General features: G+C 37.4%; 1 protein-coding gene across 4 annotated transcripts in view; it reads left to right on the top strand.

The window, feature by feature from the left end:
- Nucleotides 1–26,535, top strand: part of FNDC3B (fibronectin type III domain containing 3B) — a 312,085-nt gene that overhangs the window by 152,701 nt on the left and 132,849 nt on the right. For all 4 annotated transcript variants that reach the window (XM_074367878.1, XM_074367872.1, XM_074367879.1 and 1 more), the window contains one exon: nt 11,865–11,941. In XM_074367878.1, the coding sequence (XP_074223979.1) occupies nt 11,865–11,941 (77 nt within the window). The remainder of the gene's footprint in view (nt 1–11,864; nt 11,942–26,535) is intronic.

Here is a 26,535-nt window from a genome sequence, read left to right as displayed (position 1 = left end):
TACACATTGCTGGTCTGTAGGAACTCTCGTTTATTTTCTTGGCCTCCTCTGCGTGGTTTAGGTAAGGCAGGGACTAGAACTATAAATTGAGCTAGTCATCTCAAAGCCAGTTATTAGGTCCCAGCCACTGGATAATTAAGAGAATTTTTATTAGCAATCAAATCACTTTTGTAAAATTAAGTTAATTTCAGAAGATTGCTGGTCTTGAGAGACAGTTCCAGTTGAGAGACAGCTTCTAACCTGACTTTGTGTGATTCTGAGTGAATAACTCATAGATTGGAGAACAAATTGGCATCAGGTAGGTAAACTGTGACTTGTGTTCTTGGAACATTTGGCTTACTTGTCCCGTCCATTTCCACAGTAACTGTTGGCTCTCTTTAAGCAGTTCTGTTCCACTGATCCCAGATATTTCTCTCTTGCCTTTGCATTTTTGAGGTGCATGGATTAAAAGAACTAGGATAGTAAACCATGTTGGGATGTTGTCAATAAAATGCCTTTAGAACGTTGTCAAAGGTTTTCTGTTACGGCAAACACTCTGGGGTGGGGGCAGAAGAGGCAGCCTTGAGGGCAGCTAAAAGGGATCCTCTGTGCTTTGCTTTGTAGACCTCATCAGAGCAATGGATAATTGAACTCCCTCAGTATATTGCGTAAGGAAATGTTGGTAGAGCTATACATTATTATTATTCGTAATTCAGCTTTCAGGTGGGTGGTGTTTTTAATGTTCTTTCATTTGTAACAGGTGAATAATGCAAAACAGATCTTGGGAGGAATGTAATCACATACTGTTGGGTTAATAATTTCAGTACTATTTTCAAACTTGCCCCTCTAGAGGGTGACCTTGGAAATGCAGAGCGGAGCACAAATAAAACAGGAAGTGCACATTTGCCCCTGAGTTCTTCACAGAGTTGTTAGGAAAATATCCATTCGCTGTCCTATCTTTTGCTTGCTGTTCTGTCCTTCCCGGGAGAAGCAGGCTTTGTGGCCAGCCAAATGGGGTGGGAGCTGGGGTCTGGGAAGGAAGAGTGGACAAGGTTTTATTTATCCTTGTTCCCTTTCATAGCCCTTTCTGAGAGCAGAGAAAGCTGGTGAGAGAATGAAGGCGACCCCTTTAAAATACTCAGGGCCACAGTGAGTAAGTTCTGCCCCATTCCTGCTGGCACGTTGCTTAGTTGCTGTTTCTGCCATTTCCTTTTAGTGAATAATGCTCTCCGATTTTTTTTCTGTACAAAATTAATAGACTTATTTCTTAAAAACGTCAGTTTCTGTTTTAGGACATTTAAAATGAAGTTCAAGATACTCTGCTCTGATAAATTTTTACCCTCAGCAAGACTACCTGGAGGGTTCCACTGAAATTGTGCTCACCTATTCGGACTCAGGTTTTTGTGTAGCTTCCTTCTGAATTTGTAATTAACCGGAATACCAGTAGGTGGGTGAAATGGGCTCATTACCCTGTGTGAGGAAGTGTGAGGGGCTCTCTCAATGGGCATGGAGAAAACACGCAGAACCAAGGAAAGGCTTGCTTTAACGGCCTTTGAAGTGCATGCCCTTTCTGATGCCTTTATTTTAATTTTGCTGCTGCTATTCGCAGAGATTTTGTAGAGTATCAGAAGCCTTTTCTCAGTATTACTGGGTTTTATTTATGTCATTCCTCAGAGTTTGGGAGTGTATAAGGTCTGGTTTAAGTAGAAATACATAATCTATGGATTATTTGCCATTAAAACTTGACATTAAAACTAAAAACAAAAGACAGACTGAATCTTAGTGTTCATTTAGAGAAGTCTACCTGACAGGGTGATAGTGAATGTTTTTCCTTTGTGGCCTGGGTAAGTTACATTCCAAATTTGGATAGGGTGATAATGTTTAATGTGAGGAGTAGGGCCCTGGGACCTTGGGAGATCCGGCTTCAGCATCAGGCTGGATGTATGAACTCACTGTTTTGTGTTTTATTTTTTCCCCAAAGATGAACTTTTTGAACTATTTTTCATAGGCCTTCTACTTAATTCTTTAATCATTTCTATTGCTAGGCTAGACTTTTACCAAATGCTCATACTGCTTGAGATGTCTGGGCTAGATGCCTGACTCCGTACCGAGATACAATGTGTCTATCACAGAAACCTCAGGCCAAAAGCAGGATGCAAAGCTGGGTTGTCCCCCTCCCCCGCACTTCTGTGCACCTGTGCATTACTCATTCCGCATGCCATTCTCTCCATAATTAAGAACAGAAATGCTTGTTCTCTTCAGTGTCATTGTGTCCTTGGCATCCTGCACAGGGCCTGGCAACTAGATTGAGTTCAGCAAAGGTTTGTAGAACTGAACAAAGCAACAACCAGGAGTTGTAAAATCAGCAGTTGAAGGCTGTATTGCCGGCCTCTCTCATAACACCTAATATCTTTGATAGTCTTAGAGCTTGTATTTCTGTAGCCTTGAATTTAAATCAAGTTCTTTTAAAAGCTATGTTAGCCATCATGCCTGTTGTGAGTGGATTCACCAGCTTCCTTTACCGTTCGTTGCCAGTTACTGGGAGTTTTAAATACGTTCCTTCTACCCACCCCATGGATAATTTTTATTGTCCAGAGCTCTTGGCCTCTAATAAAACAATTACTGCTTATTCATGTAGTAGTTTGTTAGTAATGTATCTGTTATAAAATATTCTGTGTGGCTTTCGATCCCTTAACAGCATCTTGTACAGTAAGTGTTAATTGAATTAGATGCAGTAAAATATTAACTAATATAAGGAAAGCACTCTATAATCACTCAGTAAATATGTAGATTTATTAACACTTAAGCCTTAAAACAGCTTGATAAAGTAGATTGGGTAGATACTTAAGTTTTATTGAAATTAAGGAAAATTGGAATTCATGAAGTTTAGTCTTATTTGAGACCTGTCTCTCTGCACCTGATGCCCTTATAACAGCTAAGTAGCAAAACAAGTTCAAAGAGGAGTATTTGGAAAGAAAAGACTTGTATTTCACATTGACAAAACAGGTTTAACTAATGTAGCACCTTCTTGTGTTTTGAAGTGGCTAAGTGATAGGATCGTGGTGACCCATTGTTTATGAGTTCTGTCAGCAGCTCAGTTTTGGTCCTTGGTGCTGGTTTACTTCAGGAAGACTTCAGCAGGAATATTTCAGTCATTGGGCAATTTGTTGTTATGGTCAGCTTGCTGCTTTTAAGGACAATAGCTGAGCCAGACTAGGAAATAGCCAGTGTCAGAGAGAGAGAGAGTGTTGACTTTCAGAAAACAAGGGCTGGGCCTTTGATTTAGTTGTTTCAGACACTTACAAAGTTAGGCACACCCAATTTTCCAGGGTTTCCTAGAAATTAGGGGAAGATAACAGGTAGTTTTAGGACAGGTAGAGGGCTAGGATTAGGGATGGGAAAGTACACACCTGTGGGAAAACAGTCTTCCGTTTTTCTTACTTGTTCCTTGCTTTTAAATAATCATAATTCATACATCTTAAATGTTTTACATTTTTAAAATATTATTTTTGAAGATACAAATAGAAACGCATTTTTAGAGGAAAAAATGTGAAGAACAGAATAACTAACTTGCTCATTTGAGAAACCATGTAACTCTTCATTCCTCTCTGTGGTAAATGGTTACTTTCTATTAATCTCTTTGCTCATATAGTATTTTCCTTCATGGCACAATGTTAAAGTTGCTTTTAAAACAACATTATTTGACAGGATACTGTACTAGACACTTTATATGCATTATTACAACTTCCAGTCCTCAGAACAACACTTATAGACCAACCCTTATAAAACAACCCTCAGAACAGCAAATAGCTCTTGTCATCATCCCTTTATGTAGGTCAGAAAAGTGCAGATCTGTCAGAGATTTTAAGTAATTTTCCCAATTACTTAAAATAGTGCTGAAGAGTGGTAGAGCTCGCACCCAGACCTCAGCCTGACTAGCTGTAAGGCTTTTATTTTTTGCACTGCTCAGACTCTGCTCTTCCCAGTCTGTTTCCTCTCTGGCGGGATGCTTGCAGATTGGAGAGACTGATAAATATATTTGACCCAGAGAAACATGCTGTCTGTACCTGGCTCTATATGAAAATCATACCTTGAGAAAAAAATGACATTGCGGCACCATTGTAAGACATGGCAAATCTTATTCCTATAGGAAGGTAAAATTAGAAACCACGTTGAACTAAATACTAGAAGAACTGACTTCTGGACCCTGTTGTTTCATCACCTGCCTGCTGGTCAGTTTGCTTCTGAGCCTCAGTTTCTTTACTTGCAAACAGTGAGACCTCTACTAAATCCTAAGGGACTTCTAACAACTCATTTGTATATTTACTAACGTGACCATAGGATGATAATCTTTTAAAATTCTACTAAATTTAAGCAGTGCCTGAGATACTCCTTGTGTTTATTTGTTTATATATCTGTATCCCCATAATTAAGACTACCAGTACTTTGAGTATAGAGAATGCATCCTACTGGTTTTTGCATAGCACAGTGTCTAGACATAGCATCCTCCCAAAAATGAATGCATGAGGAATGAAGATGTGCTCTAGGAGATTTATGGTCAGTTGCTTTTGGGTAGTTTATTTATAACCCCAGTTTTACTAGCTTAGTTCTTTGGTTATGTGCTCATCATTAAAAAATTTTTTTTTTTAATTCTGGTGAACTGCATATAACTAACTATTAATTCCAGAGAATTAACTATTCTAATTCTTTGGCATTTAGTATATTTACAGTATTCTGCAATCACTATTTCTATCTAGTTCTAAAATATTTTCATCACCCCGAAAGGAAACCCTGCACCCAATAAGCAGTTACTTCCCAAATCCCTACCACCCCTCAGCCCTTGGAAACCACAAATCTGAGTTTTGTCTCTGTTGGTTTATTTATTCTAGATATTTTATATACATAGAATTACACAATATGTGACCTTTTGTGTCTGGTCATAATGTTTTCAAGGTTCATCCCCCTTGTAGCATACTTAACATAATCTTTTCAAGGTTCATCCCCCTTGTAGCATATATCAGTACTTCACTCCTTTTTATGACTGAGTGATATTCCTTTGTTGGTAGTATACTACTTGTGTTCACCCATTCATCTCCTTATGGGTATTTTGGCAGTTTCACCTTTTGGCTATCGTGACTACTGCTTCTGTGAACATGTGTGTACATATATTTGTTTTAATCCTTCTGTGTATATACCTGGGAGTGATATTGATGGATCATATGGTACTTTTCTGTTTTACTTTTTGAGGAAGAGCCAGGTTGTTTCCCACAGTAGCTGTACAATTTTACATTCCTATCAGCACAAAAGTTCCGATTTTTTTCCACATCCTCACCAACACTTATTTTCTGTTTTTCTGACAACAGCCATTGTAGTGGATGTGAAGTGGCACCTCACTGTGGTTTTGATTTCCTTTTTCCTAATGACTAAGGATATTGTAAGCATCTTCCCATATGTTTGTTGGCTATTTGTGTATCTTCTTTGTTCTTTGGTGAAACGTCTGTTTAAGCCCTTTACACTTTTAAATTGGTTTTTTTTGTTGTTGTTGCGTTGTGAGAATTCTTCATATATTTGGAATACTAATTCCTTACCAAATGTATAATTATTTGTAAATATTTTCCCCCATTTTATATGTTGTCTTTTCACTTCATTAGTAATACCCTTTTTGCAAAAAGTTAGCTTTTATGAAGTCCACTTTATCTTTTTTTTTTTTCTTTTGTTGCTTGTGCTTTTGGTGTCATCTAAGAATCCATTGCCAAATGCAACATCATGAAACCCATGTTTTCGTCTAAGAGTCTTATAATTTTAGCTCTTGTATTTAGGTCTATGATGAGTTAATTAAAATTAAAAACATTTTTTTTCCTCTTTAACAGAGGTACTGGGGATTGAACCCAGGACCTCGTGCACACCAAGCACATGCTCTGACCTGTACTCCCACCCTCTATGATGAGTTAATTTTTATATATGATGTCAGGTAGGGGTCCAAGTTGATTCTTTGTGTCTGTTTGGGGCCTCTTGTAATTCCACATGAATTTGAGGATGGACTTTTCCATTTCTGCCAAAAAGGCCGTTGGAATTTTGTTAGAGGTTACATTGATTCTGTAGATCGCTTTGAGTAGTATTGCCATCTTAGCAATATTAAGTCTTCCATTTATGTCTTTATTTAGATGTTCTTTGGTTCCATTTATTAAGGTCTTCTTTAATTTCTTTCAGCAGTGTTTTGTAATTTAAATGCATAGATCTTTCACCCCTTGATTAAATTTATACCTAGGTATTTGACTCTTTTGGATGCTGTTGTAAATAGAATTGTATTCTTAATTTCCTTTTCAGATTGTTCTTTTCTGGTGTATAGATACACAGTTGACTTGTGCATTGCTCTTTTCCCTTTAAATTCACTGAATTCATTTTTTATCTCTAGTAGTTTTTTGTGTGTGGAATCTTTGGGATTTTTGTATATAGGATTATGTCATCTGCAAATATAGTTTCCTTCTTCCTTTTCAATTTGAATGGCTTTTCTTTTTTTGCTCAGATTTTCTAGCTAGAACTTCTGGTACAGTGTTGAATAGTGGTGGTGCAAGTGGGCGTCCTTGCCTTGTTCCTGATGTTGGGAGGGGGAAGCTTTCAGTATTTTAGCCTTTGAGTATAGTGTCGGATGTGGATGCTTATTGACTTTTAATCCATTAAATCAGAGTTATCACCTGAGAAATGGTTAGAAATGCTAACTCTTGGAACCCACCTCAGATCTTCTGATTCTAAAACTGTGGGAAATGGAACTTAGTCTGGATTTTGAGAAACTCTCTGGGTAAATTTGATGCGCACCAAAGTTTAAGAGTCACGGCTCTAGAGTTTAAGCTTAGGCTAGGACCTGTGCTTTATTTTATTATCTTTGTATTTCTTTTAGTTTTCTTGTGGGATTTGTCAGTGTTGAATAATTTTTTTAAAAAGTCAGTGTTCCCGCAAATTGCCTACGTAATCTTTTAGCTTGTCTATGTCTCGAGTTCCCATGAATAATTGGAGATTCATTATTAGACATTCACAGGGTTCAGCAGAAGACCTCACATTTAGGTCTTAGACCCATGCCAAACAGCACAAGTTTTTTATTTCCATTATTTGTTCTGATAATTGCTTTCACCATAATTAACTGGTTACCTACTAGCTGTGGCCTTATCCTTATGACTGCTTTAGCCAGCAAGAAATTCTTTTGGCTATTTAGAAAGACTCAAGGATTTTTTTTTTTTTTTAAATAGGGTTTATTGGATTTTATCGTATCAATATTTTGCCTTTTCTATATTTTTCTCAGTTTTCTTTTATCTTGCTATGTTGTGATCTCAGTCGTCTTATATCCTTTTTGAATAATGTAATATTTAAGTTAATAAGGTAAGAATATGTTCTATTGCTACAAAGGCACAATTGTTGAAAATAGCTATTTGGAAACACAAGTACCAGTTTATAGACTAGTACAATAATAACATTCTGTTTATTCACTACTTGTTTACCTATTGGTGAGTATTCAGCTTATAAAAATACCATTTCGAAATGTCAAAATTGTAGTATAATTATTTATAGCTGATCTATTTCTGAGACTGGTTTAAATGATAATTTATACCCTGGATGCCTATTTTCCACTATTTTCAGATGTGTCAGCCTCATTTGTACATTCTTTTCAAGTCAGTCTAGTTAATTCTTCTCCCAGAATGGGTGAATATTCTGAATATAGCATCAGAGCAAGGGGTGTTTACATGTGTGGGCTCTGGTGCATCCCTGGTAGCAGGAAAGAAGCACAGAGTGAAACCAAATGGCCTCACGGTCTTGGCAGGGGCTCAGAAGCTCTCCGTGAGCTATGTGTGGCCCTAAAAATACAACATTGCTGGGCTTTCCTTCATTCTCTTTGATGTGGGAATAAAGTTGTAGGATCATTGCATGAATTACTGTTGGTTATAATTAAGCTACCCTCCAACCTTTCACAATATGCTATAAGTAAATGGGAAGGCAGTTTATTAATAAATGCTAGTAGACTTTTAAGATGTTAAACCATGTACTTGCATATTGCAGTTAAGTTTTTTAATGACTATAAACGTGATCATAGTTCTTGTTTGTGCTCACATCTTGTTCAATGAAAAAAAAAAAAAGGAATTCTTGACTGTTGAAGTCACAGCCTAAAACTTGAAATTGATCAAATTTCCCAAGGCGTTTTTTTCATGGAATTACTTGGCTTTTAGCAAACATTCTAGTTCCAGTTCTAGAAATTGTACATGTGACATCTTTCATCTGTCTGTGGAAGAGTACATGTGGCCTCTGAGCTTCTTAATAGTTTCTCAAAAAAAAAAAAAAAAAAAAAAAGAAGTTTGAAAGTGTGTTTTTGTTTCCACTTTATTTAATCTGTGTGTATGTACATTTGTGTAGACCTACCTGTAAGTGGCAAGAGTATTTAATTAAAGGGAGTTCCAGACACTTTAAGAGATTAAAAGAAATCCTCCCCCTGCTAAAAGTTTAATAGATCAATGATTTCCCAATACAGTCAGAAAGGAAATTAGTTTGGGGAGATTGTGTGGCTTTTTACTTCACATATCCAGTGTTCGTGGTTTGAATAGGAAGAAAACCATTTTTCACCATATTCTCATATCCTTTAAATCTTGTGTGTCATGAGGTTATCAACTAAAAAATCAAAAGGGACCTAGTAGTCCTAAAAGTTCAGGAAGAGAAGTTTGTGTTTTAATTAGGGAAGGATTATAATAATATCAGGAGGTTCTCAAACACAGTTGAGCAGAGGCAGTAAACTCACTGATTAGGAGATAAGTATATAGAGACGATAGCTTTTCTCATACCACCATTGTGAAACGGGTTTTATTTTCCTAGCTTTTTAAATTCCTGAATGCCTTATGGGGGCAATGGCCTATTTCAGAAAGAAGAGAAACCTTAGGGTTCCAAGACAGAGCTGAGTTTCGGAAACCATTACTGTATATTTCACAATGTCCTTTGAAAGGGTTTTGATGACAGTGACAAGAGGAAGGGGGAACGAGCATGTTAAAGTCATTTCGCTACTTTTGAAATCAAGGCCAGGAAGAAAACATTTTCTGGCCGTAAATCACTTACTTGTCCTACATTCTTTGAAGCATTTTATAGAAATGACTTTAACAGTTTTAGGGGTCATGCCAGGGGTTAAGAGACAGTTTGCCTGGTGTACATTTTGGTGATTAAAAAGTAATACTTTATTGAGGTGGTAGCATTTCTGTTCACATTCTGTACTGTGAAATGTTTGATATTTATCTGACGAAGTTTTGCCTTTTAAGTCAATATTGTACAAAGTATATACTTGTTTTTATGTGTTACAGGGATATGTACTATTAAAAGAGCAAGGAAAAAACAAAAAGCTGTAAATAAAAAGAAAGAAAAAATTGGAATGATTGCTAACATTTTGATGAGTGAGCATTGTGCCACACGCTGCTCTAAGCGCTTTTGCACGTATTAATTGAATTTAATCTTTAAACCCAAGCCTATGACGTAGGTACTGTTGTTCTCACTTACAGCTGTTGAGAAGTGAGGCTCAGAAAGTCTAAGTGAATTGTCCAAGGTCATACAACCACTGTGAATAGTGAACTGGGAAATGAAGCCAGGCAGAGAGCATGCTTATAGAGCTGAGTGCGTTGTCCCTTGGGTTTCAGAGATAATGCTCAGGCTCAGGGTAAAAGAGTTGTCTATGGTTTTTTGTTTTTTGTTTTTTTAAACTGAAGTACAGTTGATTTACAGTGCTGTGTTAGTTTTATGTACTGCAAAATGATTCAGATATATATATATACACAACACACATATGTATATATATATTCTTTTTCAGTTTCTTTTCCATTATAGGACATTACAAGATATATAGTTCCCTGTGCTATATATAGTAGGACCTTGTTTATCTATTCAATATATAGTAGTATGTATATGTTAGTGCCATTGATTTTTTTTTTAAGTGAGTCAATTGAAATAAAAATAATAATTACCTAAATGTCTTGATGGCTAGGGCAAAAATGCTGAAGCTGACAAGAAAAATGTATTTGGAAGATGAATTTGGAAAGTGCCTCCGGTGATTGGTGGATGTATTAGTTTGAATCATACTTAAAAATACAATGGGGTCGTGAAATTATCCATTCTTACGCCATTGTCATTCTTTGCTTTAAATGATTACCAGTGTGTCAGCATGTGAGAGACCAGTGTGGTGCTGTGTACGTGTTAAGAGATTATCAGATAGTGTAGTGCTTTGGTATGTTGTCCATGAAGTTGCAGTGACCTCTAGTCCTATGGAATGTTACATGAATATTTGAATCTTTTCTGTGCTGCTTCTATGGCTTTTTCCCCTGTACTAGTAGAACTTTTGATGGCACCCCAGCATCCCTGTCCCTCCACACTTTTCCTGAGAAGTAGCTATAACATTGGATTGTACTGTGAGGTGAAAGGTGCATTGTGCTTATATGTGAATGCAGCAGTGGGTGGCAGGATCTATCTTCTTTTGCCAAGAAAAGTGTATTTTTCTTGGTTTTTGTTACAGTGGAGCAATTTTCGTTGCCGGCAGCACAACACGCATTAGGAGAAAGCAAATAAACAACACAAGGCACTTGGAGCCAGGAAGTCGCATCTCAGACTAGAACTCAGCTTTGGATTGACGTTTGGGATATGGGTTACTAAATAGGGGAGCCACTTACCAAACTGAAAACCAGTGACTATGAGGTTCTTACTCTTCCAGGGAAACCATTTAGTCATAGGATCTTTGGAAGGGTGTCAGAAGTTGATTTTGATGACAATGTTTCCTTGTAATATTAACTCAAGCCAAGTCTTAGGTAACTGAATGTTACCTTGACTGTCATGGTTTGCCTTAGACATTTGATTAACATTTGTTGAATTTAATATTTTGAAACTAAGCTCTTCATTAATTGGATGCTTTACTTTGAAGTAATCCAAGTAAATTTGGTATGAGTATCCCTAGTAGTGCCTAGTTTTAAAATATGATCTATTTTCCCCCCTGCCTTTTAACATAAGAGGCATACCAAATTCAGTTGGTTTGGAGTATTTTATTTATTTATTTTAAACAGCTTTACTGATATATAATTCACTATATCACAGAATTCATCCATTTAAAGTATACAATTCAGCAGGTACTCTTTGGTATATTATATTTTTTTTAACATTTTTTATTGATTTATAATCATTTTACAATGTGTCAAATTCCAGTGTTCAGCACAATATTATATTCTTAATTTTAAAAATTATATTAAAATATAGATAACATAAGATATGTCACTTTAACCATTTTTATATCTACAGTTCAGTGGCATTAATTGCGTTCACAGTGTACCACCATCACCACTATGTGTTTCATCTCTCCTTTTTCTTCTTTTTTTTTTTCTCTTTTTGATTTGGAGTATTTTAAAGATTTCTTCTGTTTGAAATTAATGGCATGTTACAGTAACTTACTGAAAATAATAATTGGAATGAAAATTATAAATACAAAGTATGTGGGAGCTTTTTAAACCAGAGGAGATAAATTTATTCGCTTAAGAATGTATTAATAACACATCCTTTTAAAGGCAAAAAAGGAAACTTTTTGCCCCACCTTGCTAGACAACTCTTAACTGATCAGCCTTAGTTTATGAAAGTGGAGATTTGGAAATCATTATTTATAAAGATGCTCATAGCTGTTCCCCCTCCCCCACCCCTTTGACTTATGCAGCCAGAGAATTCCTTTTCATCCATGATTTCAGATCTAAGGCACAGCGTACCAAGTATTGAAGAGAAAACAGTCAAAGTGATTAATTCCCTTCAGTTTTGATAATATTAAATAATACCAAGAAATTATTTTGAATAAGGTATGTTTATTCAGTTGTTAATACCTTTCTCTCCTTTTTTAGGACCTGCTGAAGTTCCCATGATGTCACCCAATGGATCCATTCCTCCCATCCATGTGCCTCCAGGTTATATTTCACAGGTAAACCATTTGGTGGACTTCTCTACTATGGGCATTATCATTATTTCAAGAGAATACATATTGAGGCTTCAGAAACTTATTCCAGGATTAATTTAGTTAGGATAATGCTAGAGTTGTTATCATTTTTGTGGCACCATAGGGCCCTTCCTGAATCTTGCCTCTTGGCGTGCTGGAAAGCTAGAGTGGGGGAAATGTAGCAGGGTGGCTAGGCTGCCCTCGGCTGAGGTGAGTTTCACATTTGACCATTTGATTGTGATTCCTTCATAGAGTCTGCTGCCTCAGAGACTTCCTTCCACCTGTACCACAATTTCCTAGGAAAAACAAAAATTTGTGGACTTAATTAGTAAAAATATCAAAGGAGACTTAGTTAATTTAAGTAGGGTCTGCCCTCTGTTACGGGAGCCCCATTTCACTGTAACGTGGCAAGACTGGGCTTGGTGAGTTACTCAACATGATGTGAGAACTTGGCTGTTTGTACTTTAATTTCTCTGGAATCGGATTATTTCTTAAGTAGAAATAGCAATAGCAATTTAAAAAGTAATAGTAATTTCAGAGGTATTTTGGAAGAATAAAAAAAATGTTAAAGGATAAAGTTACATTCCTATACCTGGATAAGGTTTAAAATCTTCAAGGTGCCTGGAACATGGACATCTGTATATACTTGAGATTTTGTCCTAGGCTCCTAGGACGAAAGGAACTCCTCCCTCTACAATTTCCTCCCCAAATACCTAACTAACCACCTGTTTTTCTCTTTTTGCCCCCTCCCTCCTTTTTAAATTGAAGTATAGTTGATTTATAATGTTGTGTTAGGTTGAGGTGTACTGCAAAGTGATTCAGTTTTTATTTATTTATATATATATATATATATATATAATATATTTATATAGTTATATATATATTTATATAGTTATATATATATATCGATTCTTTTCCATTATAGGTTATTACAAGATATTGTATATAGTTCCCTGTGCTTTACAGTAGGACCTTGTTGTGTATCTATCTTATATATAGTAATGTGTATCTGTTAATCCTAAGCTCCTAGTTTATCCCCACCCCTTCCCCTTTGATAACCACAGGCTTGTTTTCTATGTCTGTAAGTCTGTTTCTGTTTTGTAAATAAGTTCATTGGTATCATTTTCTTAGATTCCACATATAAGTGATGCTGCTGCTGTTCTTTTTTTCTGATTATAAAGGCAGACGCATCTTATACTCACTGGGAAAAAAATACAAAAAGACAGAGAAGAATATAAAAAAGAAAATATTTATAACTTTACTACCCACAGAAGGTGATAATCTTTGTGTTAACATTTTTTTGGATTATAGTCTTGCAAATTTTTTTTTCTTTCTGTCCGTCTGTCTGCTTTTAAAGTAACTTAAAAATCTGTAATTTTCAGTTTTTAATGATTTTGCTAGGGTGAAAAAATTGGCAGCTACATAGGAAAATTGCTGAAGTGCAGGCAGGAATCAAAGAAGATTTATCCTTCCCTGATGTAAAAACGTATCCATTTCTTCTCTGTCTAAGCCATAGGGCAGCCACTATAATTTCACTTTTTCCATCCCTACTTTTATGTGAGCCAATTTGACATCATTCTTTTCCTTCTTTCCTTCTTTCTTTTTTTCTCCTGAGTAGCCAGAGTGTTGGCTTGTCTCCCCCCCCCCCCCCCCCCCCGTTGCAAATAAATGACTTGTTTTACATAAGTCTTTGTAAATAAGAATCACTGAAGGGAGAAGAGGGTGCAGGGGGGCCCTTCCAGCAATCATGCTCACGTCAACAGTCAATTAACAGAAAAGAACAAGGAATGCAGAATTCCATTATGTCTCCTACTCATTTATTTTGAGGAAGTATTTCATTCCTTTGAACCAGAGTACAGTTCTCACCATTGTGATGGCTGAAATAACACCTCCATTTGTGCTAAAGGTCCATTTAAGGAATGTGAGTACCAGGTACAAATTGAACATTGTAAGTGTAGAGAAGCTGCAGTATGCTTTTTCTTGCTAGTGGTGTTGCTACGGTTGTACTTAACTACCAAACACTAATTGGGATTCCTAGGAAAAATAGAGAATTTTAGACCGTGGTATATTTCTGATTCCTAGAAACTTCCATAGGAAATCCAAGTAGAAAGAGGAAAAGCAGAGCTGTAAACTTACTTTCCTAAAACTGACGATGGAAGCACAGTGAAACATTTTCTCAGCTTAGAATTATGGCTGAAAGTGCTGGGAGATATTGGAAGAATAGTAAAAATGGAATAATTTGGATTCCAAATTGAAAAAAAGCAAGAAGCAGTCTGTAAGGCATTATTCAACTCCATTTAGATTGGACTCCCTGCTCAGAAGATGGCCCCAGAGTTAAATAACCTTCAGTGGCAGCACTGTAACTTTAATGATGTTTGATAGTGAATGAAGTATCTAAGTGGAAGAGAATATTATGGTGAAGAAAACTGAGAGCCTGAGGAAGATGCACGTTTTCCTTAAGGTCGACAGTATCCACACTTCAAAAAACAACATAGGTTGTAACCAAGTATGAAATGTCTTAGGAGGCTTGTCATCATCAAGAGATCTAAGGAGCAGAATACATTTTTGTTATTCAGTTGTGGGAAGAAAGAATCACTTAAAAAAAAAAATCTCCCTCTTGGCTGGACGTATATGAGGGTGCCTGATACTAGTCTGTCCCTATGCAAGTCAACTCTGTGTCTTAACCCCACAAGTCATTTTCCTCAAATACATGTGGCTTCCTTGTTCAGACCTAGAGTTAGGGGTCCATTGCACAGGAGTAGAGTTAAAGCTCTGTGGTGTAGTATATGGGTTCTTAATACTCAGCCTTGCTGTCCTTTTGAGAGTCACCTTTACCTGCTGCCTCACATTGCTACCACCTTCAGCTTCTGTCTCCTGAACACATCTGGCCTTTCTCAACTGTGTACTTCTGTACCCATTATATCTCTTTTCTTGGAATACTCAAGAGCCCTTCTTTGTCTGATAGTTCACTCATTCTTCTGTTCAGATGGCCTTCCTCATTGTGACCTTTCAGAACCTCCAACACAGAAATGGTTGTTCTAGTTTTATTTATTTATTTATTTTCCCATCATCTTTGGTACTTTGTCCCCATCTCTGTCATGAAATACAATACATTTTATAACCATCTCCAAATATCTTAGTGCCTCATTGAGATTATATCTGAGAATCTAGAATCCTGCCTGGTATATAGTAGGTATTTGGTGAGTGGTTTTAAATGTAAATGATTGGCCAAGCTGAAATAAAGTAAATATAGGATAGATTCATAGATTTGATTCAAAGATTTGCAGTTTCGAGAAGATAATGAAACACCTGGTAGCTGGAAGATTAGCACGATCAGACTTATGTATACCTGCAAGGAACAAAATGCTCTGAATATGGGTTTAAGAGAGAGAAGAGTGCCAAGAAAACTCAGTAGAAGGAATAGTCTTTTCAACAAATAGTGCCGGGACAGCTGGATATTCAAATGCAAAAGAATGAAGTTGGACGTCTACCTCACACCACATACAAAAATTAACTCAAAATGGATTATAGATGTTGAGTGTAAGAGCTAAAACTGTATAACTCCAGGAGTAAAATTTTGTAACCTTGGATTAGGCGGTGGATTCTTAGATGTGACACCAAAAGTCCAAGCAGCAAAAGAAGAAAACGGATAAATGTGACTTCATCCAAATTAAATTTTTTTGCACTTCCAAGATCATCATCAACAAATTGAAAAGGGAACTCATAGATTAGGAGAAAATATATGGAAATCGTCTATTTTAGAAGAGATTTGTATCTAGCCTATATAAGGAAACATAAATCAAGAATAAAAAGACAAAAACTCAGTTAAAATATGGGCAAAGATCAGAATAGAAGTTTCTCCAAAAAAGATGTACAAATGGCCAAATAGCACATGAAAAGATGGTGAACATCGTTAACCATCAGGGAAATGCAAATCAAACCTGCAGAGCAATATACTTCACACACACTAGGATGGCTTTAGCCAAAAAGACAGGCATTAACAAGTGTTGGCAAGGATGTGGAAAAATTGGAGCCCTCATACACTGCATGTAGTAATGTAAAATGGTACAGCTGCTTTGGAAGACAGTCTGGCATTCTTTTAAATGGTTAAATATAGAGTTATCATATGACTCAGCTATTCCACCCCTAGGTCGATATCCAAGAGGAAAGAAACATATGTTCACACACATAAAAGCTTATACATGAATATTGACAGCAGCATTATTCATAATAGCTCCAAAGTGGAAACAACCCAGATGTTTGTTAGCTTATGAGTGGATAGATATGCCATGATATACCCATACAATGGACTATTATACAGCCATAAGAAGGAATGAAGTTTTGATACATGCTAATACCTGGATGAACTTTGAAAATATTATGCTAACTGAAAGAAGCCAGACACAGAAGCCATATACGGTATCATTCCATTTATATATAATGTCCAGAATAGGCAAATCCAAAGACACTAATAATAGATTAGCTGTTGCCAGGGACTAAGGAAGAGAGTATTAGGGGATTGCTGTTAATGGATATGGCATTCTTTTGGGGATGATGGCAATGTTTTGGAAATTGTGGTAATGGTCACTCAACTCTGAATATATTCAAAACCACTGAATCAGACACTGAATCAGAATGGATTTTATGATATGTAAATTATATCTCAAAGCTGTTGCACAAGAGGGAGAGAGGAAAGATAGTGACTCGTCCTAATTATTAATTAGCAAACAATGGCACAGCTGGGAAAAATGGCCCAGCCTGTCTTTGTGCCTGTGTTGACGATGGCAATAACTACTCTGTATGCTGTGCAACATGCTAAACGCTTTATTCATGTCTCTAATTCTCACCAGTCTAACTTTACAAATGAGGAAGCTAAAGCTGTGAGTTGAACCAGGATTGCAGCGCAGACATTTCTGATCTTATTGACCTTTTTCCCACTATGATGGGACCTCACAGTCAGTGACAGAGCCTGCCTTGATGGATATATGGTTGACCCTTGAACAACATGAGTTTGAACTGTGCGGGTGGGTCCACTTACATGTGGATTTTTTTCAATATTAAATACCCAGGACTACACGATCCGTGGTTGGTTGACTCTGTGGATGTGGGTACAGAACCGCAGATGTGGAGAGCTGATTGTAAATTATATGCAGTCTTCCGACTGCAAGGAGGGTCAGCGCCCCAGTGCCCTCCTTGTTCAAGGTTAACTGTATCTGTTTTATGTTCCATCACTTTCTGACAGCGTGAGTGTGGATGTGTGGTATGCCTACTCGTGCATCTCCAGTACTAAAACACCCACTACTCACCTATGAGATGACCTGTTACTGTAAGAAAATTGAGGAGGGAGGCAAGTGAATGATTACAGATGTTACAGTAATAACTCTAGAGTCAATGGAGAAATTCTTGGTTTAGCATTCATTACATACTTTAGTAGCTAAAAGTGCTTTAAAAATAAATTGATAAACTTAATCAAATTGACAAAATACAATTGTCAGTAATAAGCAGATGATGTTATAGAAAGACACACATCCAGAGCTGAAGAGACAGCTGTGTTCTGCTCTGACGTGCAGTCAGCAGCACAGCCTGGGTTTTCTTAGGTTAAGGACTGACCCAGTGGACCTTAGAGATAGTGTGGACGAGGGTAGGAGGACAGTGGAATCTTATCTGAGATAGTAGGTGTTTATGTGTTGTTGGGGTGTGTGTGTGTGTGTGTGTGTGTGTGTGTGTGTGTGTGTGTGTTGCTTTATTTTTTTGGTGGGAGGCTGGGGTGATTTGAGGAAGATGTAATATGATCTTTTCAACTTAAGAGAAAATACAGTGTAAGTTTTTTTTTTCCCACCTATGAGAAAGTGGATTTGAGAGTGAGAGGAAGTTAGTCTTAGTACACTCATTTCCATCATCATTTCCATTACGTAAAAGCATTTGTTAGTGTGAATTAGGGTTGGAAACTTTGGGAAAACAGGGTGAGCTGAGAGCAACGTGGACATTACTTGAAAAGGCTTGCCATCAAAGTCCACCATGACTACTTCCCATAAAACTTTTAAAATTCCTGTGTCACACAGGCAAATACCTACCTGATGTGAAAGAGGCAGGAATTAAGAGAAATGTTTCGTACAGTGTGTAGTCGACAGTGGGTGTTCACTGAGTGGTCACTATTGAAATGAAAGAGGCTGTTAGAACAATTTTGATGAAAGTTTGGCAGGCTTTGCCTTCCTAAATACATACTGAGATCACACAGTATGAAACAAATTTTTCCTTTCATTGTAAACTTGCTCTGGCTATTCTTAATTTTTTTTAATCTCATCATTAGCTCTCTGAATAATTTATATATAAAAAATTCTTAGGCAGATGCCTTGAGTTTTATTTTCCATACTTCCATAGCAATTTATGAAACATTTTTCAAAAGTTACAGGGAAAGGTCTTCATGTAGACCCAAAGATTTAAAAAGAGAAAAAGTGAAGCATCTAAGTTAAGTGTTCTGTCATTTGAGAACCCACTCTTCTTTTTTCCAGATTGATTGATATAACCTAAAAACTTCAAAGAGTAGTCAAAACTAGTGTTTCTGTTATAGCAGAAGTACACACTTTACCCCATTCTGTCGTTTTGGGCATTAATTAATGGGTGAATACCTGTTGTAATTATATTGACAGAGGAGAGACGAGAAATCTACTTAAAAACACATGTAAATTTTGGTTTGGTTGGTCATTCTCCAATGAGGATTGTTTCAAGAGTTGGTTAGAAATCAGAGCCCTGTGGAGAAACAGCCTGTTAGGTGGAAGCTATGGGATGCTTTTCTCCATTTTGTTCAGCCACACCAGCCAAGCTATAAACATTAGCCTCAACTGCTTCCTTTGGGTGATTACAGCCTGGGGTTAAACCAGTGCTGTGTTTTACCTTCAATATTGTGAAAATGATAAGCAGGAAGGAACATGGGGCATTGCCCTGGGCCTGAGCAGACTGAAAATCAGATCTATTTGGCAGCCAATAATAAGAGATTTGGAATTTTTTTCAAGACTTCACCTCCTTTGGAAGAACTGACTTTTCCTTAGGAAGTGAGGGAAATGTTTCACAGTGAACAGAGTTTGTGCATGGGTGTTAGAAGCATCTGTAGAAAAGAGCAGAGGACTTACGTGTCCATTCTGTTTTAGTTGCCACTGTCAGCAGATTTACAGTAACTTTATCATTTTATGGTTATTATGTCTGAGGAGCAATTACAGACAGGGTTGGCAATGCTAAATTAAAGAGAAGTACCAAGGATGTATGTCTCCCTCAAAGCATTGTGCAAGTTTCCTCTTTCTGAGCCCTCTCTTGGTCTCCCTGTTCTGCAGTTTCTCTTGGATGTCTTTCCTTTGTTTCTGGGATCCTGGCATTGCGGCGTAATAGGACACAGGATTAGCCAGAGGAACTATGAGCCCAGATGGGACTCTACATCCAGCTCCCTGTGTGATTTTAGGAATATTTTCAAAGTTATTTATTTGGGTATTTCACTTGTTTATTTACTCAGTCATTGTTGGTCTTCCTCCCTTTTAGCATGTAAGCTCCCCAAGACCAGGGACCCAGTGTGTACTAGGCATTGACCAATTTGACTGACTGGTTGAAGGAATTTTTATCTTGTGGAAGGAGGAAGGGAAAGGAAAGTGTTGGGGATCCTGAAGTTCTTTGTAATCTAAAATTAGGTGATTCTCCTCTACTGTTCATATTACTCCTTAAGGAGGAGACAGAGAGAATATAAATATATGTACGTTTGCATAAGCAATCAGTATTGAGAGGATGTCACATCTAGAGATCACTTCTGAATCATTAGTAAGGATTGATTATGCACATTATGCTGCATTTGACTTTATTGCACGATTATTGTAGTCTGCCTTTACAAATTAGTGACCCATGTTTGTCATATATATCAACTTTTCTTAGAAAATTATCTTTTGGGCACAAAACTTAGCCAAGGTTCGGTAGTTATATTCCTACACACTCTTTGAAATTCACCAGGTTTACAAACTTAGGTTTGTAATATAATAATTTTGCCTTGTGATAAATATGATCTGGTATCAGTAGTACAGATTCTTAATCCTTTCTTGTGCCGTGGAACCAATTGCCAGATTGGTGAAGCATTTTTAAGTGTAAGGTATAAAATTCATAGATACAATCTAGAACAACCTGTCTGTGTTTCCATGGACGTAAACGTGGCAGAGAAGCTAGACTGAAAAGACATGATTGGACATCTCTTCTATGCTGATTGGACAGGTATGATTCCTGTTACGATAGCTTCATTAATATCTTAAAGGCAGCTCAGTTTGGCACAAATCAAACCATCAGATCTCTACTTACTATTTGTCTTCTTCAGTTTCTTAAAGCAGCATTTCTCTTTAGTCTGAAATAATTGTTCGGTTGATTTCATTCACTGAAACTCTATGGGTGTAACTCTTCTTACTTGTCCAGTGTTCTTAGGTACCACAGAGATATTGGGGGAGGATTAGATTTGATTTTTGATTTTCAAATGTGGTTCTTTTTGGTATCTAGGTTGGTGATACACAATAAAGTATGGTAGTAAAGGCGTAGCATTCCAATCAGAGTACTTGGGTATGAATCTTGTCACCCATTTAGCTGGCCTTAGGTTAATTTCTTAATTGCTCCTGAAGATACTTCATCTAGAATTTAGGACTGTGGTGTTGCCTATGTTAGAGGATCTTCTGAGTATTGTGCGAGTTAAGTTACGTGCCAAGCGCTTTATGAACTAAGTTGCTTAGCTGTCTCTGAACGGGGCCTCCCTGTCCCTCAAGCTGGAGCAGCGGAGGTTTGATTAGATGGAGTGAGCACCAGCTGAGGACCCAACCCCAGTTCTGAGGTTCGTAAGATGTATCTCAAACCCTGCTGGGCTTCCTTCTTAATTTGGAAGGTCTCAGTTGCTGCCAGTGTCTCCTCACCTACAGCACTGCGTACTTTACTGAAGGAGTGGGATTAAGGTGATCCCACAGAAGATGTGCTTGTCTCCATCCTCTCCAGCCCTGAGTGGGTGTGATGATGACCCACTGAGCAGTCATCTGGAAAGAGCCAGGTCTGTTTAGTAAAGTACTAAAAGTTGATTTTATTTATATATGCCCTAGTCGTGCTCCTTTTTCCAGATCAAAGATTTATGTAAGTGTGAGTAGTTTTTCTGTGCATCAAAGTGTTTGTTCACATAAAGCCAGCAGAGTGGGGCTACCATTTATGAGCCTGTCTCCTTATACTGGTCACCTCTGACCCAACCTGTCTATAAGATCCCTGCCCCTATCACTGAAGTCAGGCATGCTGTCAGTACCTTCAGCTTGTGATCCCCTATACAGCAACCTCAGATCTGTTATCTGAATCTAACCATTCCCCGCCTTGGTCTATATCTTAACCGTTGTCTGGAGTTGGCATGTGCATTAAAAATTATGCATCAGTGGAAAATTTAAGGTTTCTAGATATAAATGAGTATGTAGTAAAATGTTTGAGGAATTTTTATTCATTCATGACTCACCTTATCACTTAAAAACCTTAGATTTGGTTACCTACAAAGCAGATGAAAATTAGTTTATTTAATCACTGGCAAGAACTGTTTGAGAAAAGTAATCGGAATTTTCAGATTTTTGGAATTTTTTTTCTTGATTTCAGGAAAGGATATTATCAATCTGCAACTACACTGCAGGGTAGTCCTTTGATATTATATAAAGGCTTTTAACAACCTAGAAACATCACCAATAATTTATTTTTCCATTTCGCTACAAAAATAACCATGCTGAGTGGTAAAAGGAGCTGGTCCTAAACGGAGAGGGTTTATTGTCTCAGGACAGTCATGATCATGGAACATTGGAAAGAGCACATATTATTTCATCAGTGTTGGCTGTTATAAATGTGAAGAGAAATGAGACTGAGAAGTAACTTTGGGAGTTTTCAACCATAGTTATAGTCATTACATTTGAAAAGAAAGACAAGTTAGTCAGGCGATTTGGGAAATACATTCAATGCTTCCACCATTTTTAAGTCAAGTAACTTAACTTCATCTGTAAGATAGAATGACTGCTTGCTCCTGTAAGTCTTCGGTTGCCCTTTGAATATTCCTTTATCCCCGTTTTCACTTTTTTTAGTGGTACTTGAATGATGGTGGTAGGAGTTTGATACATAGCAGCAAAAAAAAAAGGGTTTGGTCTAGGGAAAGTGCAGTCCTTAAGTTTCGAGTCTCTACTATCCATGAAGAACAGACAGACTTGGTTTTCCTCTTTTGTGCTGTTCACTGTATTAGAAAATGCAGAGTGAGGAATTAGTGCAGAAACCAAGGGTGAGAGCTCACGCTCTTGTGTTCCCTGGTTGATGATGAATAAAATAAAACCACTCAGCTGCATTTGGGTTTGAAATAGAACTTATATTGGAAATGTATAAATTTCCTGTGTTTTCTTGTGGTAAAAATCATACTTACTTAAGAGTGTCAGGAATGACAGATCTGGAATTAACTGGTTTTAGATCATCTGACATTTTAGAGTAGGATGTCAGATATTTACCAGAGTTACAGGGAGAAAATTTGATAAAGAATGTGTTAAATAATAGCTCTTGGTAGACATTAAATCTAAGCAGATAAACTTTTTTTTTTTTTTTTGCTTGCTTGCTTTTTCATTTATTTATTCATTAACTAACATACATTGGGCCCAGATATCTCGAGGGACTTGCAGTTGGTGGGAAAGTCAGATCCGTAACCTGCGCTACAGGATAGAGGTGCTGGTGGGTGGGTACCATTCTGGCTGGGAGAAGGCTTGACTGTTTGCCTGCCCTTCCCTCCGTCCACATGGCTGTTCTATTTTTCCTCTCCTTGTTCACTGCTTGTGAGCTCAGTTTTAGCTGAGACTTCTTCCTGTACCAGAATGGCCTGGGAGCCCACTTCCAAGTCTTTTGGCCCTAGTTTGGAATTGAGTCTGAGCACAACTTTCGCAGACTCTTTTGGTCCCAGTTTCCTGTGTGCGGGCAGCTCACGCAGTGTTTTTCTCGGTGCTGTGGCAAGCCCCCGTGCCTGCCGGCTCCTGTGTGTCCACGTGCAGCCTGTTCTGCCCGCGTCCTGGATCATCACTGGTCATCGGGGCAGCCTTTAAAGGCATGTATCTTATGCCTCCTACCACTGAAGCTCCTCTTTTGATTCTTGTTTCTTATAACCCAGAAGAAGTAGGAGAGAGTTTTAGGAATTGAAGAGCTTATTAAAATTCCTGTGGAGCATTTCAATTTAGTAAGGGAAACTACCTACTTTTTCTGTTAACTATAAGAAAAGACACGTGTAAGTGTTTTTAAGAGATCCATTTTATTCTATACGTATATATGTATACACATACATATATATATATACACACACATACATATATATATATATATATGTGGAATGAGTTAGCTTAACTTTTCTGAACTTCATTCCTCTTTTTTCTCAAATGTGGGGATAACTATATGCCTCCCAGGATTGTTGGGAGGATTTAAAAGAGGTGGTAATATTAATAGTAGTAATTGCTGGGTAAGGTTTTTCTATTTCGTATCCGTTACTGTTCCAGGACCTTAACATATGTTGCCTCAGTTCATGTAGAGGGTATTAAAGCAGAGCAGCAGGTAATCAATAAGTATTGATTGTATCTTGAATCCTTTCACATCTCTTAACAACCCAGCTGTCCTATTTCTTGTAGCTCATTATTTTCATATTTCTTTCACAGCAGATCTAACTTGTGTATGACTCCTCCATGATGAAAACTTTGGAGTACAGACCGGGATGAAAACCTGGTTCTGCAGTTGCACTAGTTGTACATTTTAATCATGCTGTGCCTTGGTTTTCTCGTGTACAGCAGGTGCTGACATCTAATTCTCCAGGAGCTGAGGGAGTTAAATGAGATAACCCATGACAAGCAGCTGGCCGACCACAGCACTGGTTCTGACTCTCTCCTCTCCCTCCGTGTGGGCCGCTCCCAGCAGCACTTCCTCTGGCTGCTACCCCAGGCCATCTCACTTCAGGCCATCTCATTTTAACGGTTCTCTTGGTCATAGCTTTAAACACTGAGGCAAGCAAGGTGAATGTTCTCCCTGTTTAACCTTTTGTGCCTTATTCTCTAACCTCTCATCCTTGTGTCTGGGCCACAGGACAGCAGAGAATACTAGGCACGCACAAGTTTCTCAGTAAATACTTACAGAGCAGAATAAAAGGACAGGGAAAAAACTCAAACTGGTTGCTATTTGCCATCAAGTTGACTTTCTTCTTTAGCCTGAAGAAGATGACTGGGTATTTGTCCATGGAAGATAAATGCATTACTTTTTAAAGATGTTTTGTTTGTTAGTTTTGTTTTTCAAGCAGACGAGGCTGGAAGAACGTCAGATAGGGTAACCTGGGAGGTGTATTAATTTGCTTGGACTACCATAACAAAGTGCCAAAGACTGGGTGGCTTAAACAGCAGAAATTATTTCCTCATGATTCTGGAGGCTGCAACTTTGGTTTCTTCTGAGGCCCCTCTTCTTGGCTCTTAGATGGCCTTCTTCCCTTGGTGTCCTCACATGACCTTCCTTCTGCCTGTCTGCGTCCTTCCTTTTTTCGTAACGATGTCAGTGATACTGGAGCAGGACCCACCCATATGACCTCATTTTACCATAATTACCTCTTTAAAGATGCTATCTTCAAATACAGTTACATGCTGAGTTACTGGGGGTTTGGACTTAAATATATGAACTGGTGGGGGCAGGGAGGGAGGTACATAAGTCAGTCCATACGGGTGGCAACCTGAGGGCCTGGCACAGTGGTTGTTTTCTAAGGGTCTGTGCTTCTCTGGAGAAGATATGTGAGTGATTGTTTTGTTGAATCATAGAGCTAGAAAACATCTAGATGAAGAATACTTGGTTTTGTTTTCTGAAAAAGTAATACTTTGCTCTGAATTCTGGGGAAGAAAAACTCACTAGGACTTAGTCTAATTTTTTCCTTTATATTATTTTTAGGCTAAAGTAAGATAAACCTTACTGTTCAGCACCTATTTTTTTTCTCACCTTTGAATATCCAGTGCTTTGCTCACAGAATGTGTCAGGAAGTAGTTGTTGAATTGAATACAGGTGATTTGTCTGCCTTTGGACATGGTCACAATTTCATTCACCCACAAAGGAAACGAATTGTCTTTTCCATGGTCATTAGAGAAGACTGAGGGCACATTTTATTGCCTCAGGATTTTGGGACTGAACTCTTTCTAATGTCTGAATTCTTCTGCTACAGTAATATATTTCTTTATGAACCATGTTTTTTAAACAAAGAATGTTATTGCTTCCATTTCCTGAGTTGCTTTTTATTTTGTGCATTATTATTTGCTCTTCAGACTTCTTTTTCTTTGGAAGAACACAGGCATAATTTCCTTAGACATAGATCAAAACTAGATTTGATAATTAAATATGCTGCAACTTGTATTATGGAAGAACAATAAACAAAATACTCAGCACAAATTTTTTGATTTTTGTTTCTAATTTCAGAATATTTCATTTCTTAAAAATATTTTTAATCATAAGGTAAGCTTTGATGGGTTAAAGGAACAGGTCTCCAAAAGTATCCTCATTACTCATGTACGTGTAAATAGATGTCTCACAAATACCACAGAATAAATTAAGATAATTTAAAATGGGGCTTTCAGACAGTTTTCATATACGCAGGCAATTTGTGGCTTCAAAATGCTACTTAGTTTCCTGGCGGGAAACTTTTTTTGGTGAAGATTAATTTATACTTCAGACATTAATTTTTATAATTAGTGGAAATAATGTATTCTTACAAAATATAGTAGTAAAAAGGTAATGTTTCAGCTCTGTATCTCTTTTATTTTGCTTTTTTCCCCCTTGACTAGAATTCTTATCTTTGTTAGTGCTTTTTGCCTCTTTTTAAAAGCGCTGTAACAGTTCAGAAACTATATAATAAATGAAAATAATTTCTCTTCATTATAACTACCCCTGTTTACAAGCCCACGGTTGTTCTTCATATTTGGTGAGAGCCCTGCTCTTGTTTACCTACCTCCATCAAGTCTTTATGACTGCTTGACCATAAAGTTTGACATTGACTGAAATACTGAAGGCTGTAAGTTTCTAGAAAACTAATACTTTGCTTCTGTGGACCTTCCAGTGTCCTAGCACAGGAGTAAATGAAGGTTCCATGAGAGGGGGGCATCTAGAATATGCCCTACTTTTTTCTTAATAGCTAGTGGCAGGGTGAGGGGAAAAAAGACAATATAGAGTAATGCATATTTGTACCAAGTGGTAAGAAAAACCCATATTTATACTAAAATTGTACAAAATGTGCTCTCATAGTCATGCTCTGCATTTTGGACAAAATAGAAGATGCTTTGATGATATTTATCAGCATATGTATTAGAATTTCTAGTGTCATGGTTTAAGCATCATTTCACATATATCTGTAACTTAACAGCCTAAGTGGGGCTAACGTGATTAGCTTGCCAGGGCCTGGAAGAGGTTACATTTGTTAGAGATATGTAAAAAGCCACATCCTGAGCTTTAGTAGGATGACTCAGAGTCTTAATTTGCTTTATTAATGAACAATTAACATAGTAGTTAATTTTGAAACT

This window comes from Camelus bactrianus, chromosome 1, assembly GCF_048773025.1.
Source record: "Camelus bactrianus isolate YW-2024 breed Bactrian camel chromosome 1, ASM4877302v1, whole genome shotgun sequence".
Taxonomy (NCBI): domain Eukaryota; kingdom Metazoa; phylum Chordata; class Mammalia; order Artiodactyla; family Camelidae; genus Camelus; species Camelus bactrianus.
This window is presented reverse-complemented; position numbering and strand designations above follow the sequence as displayed.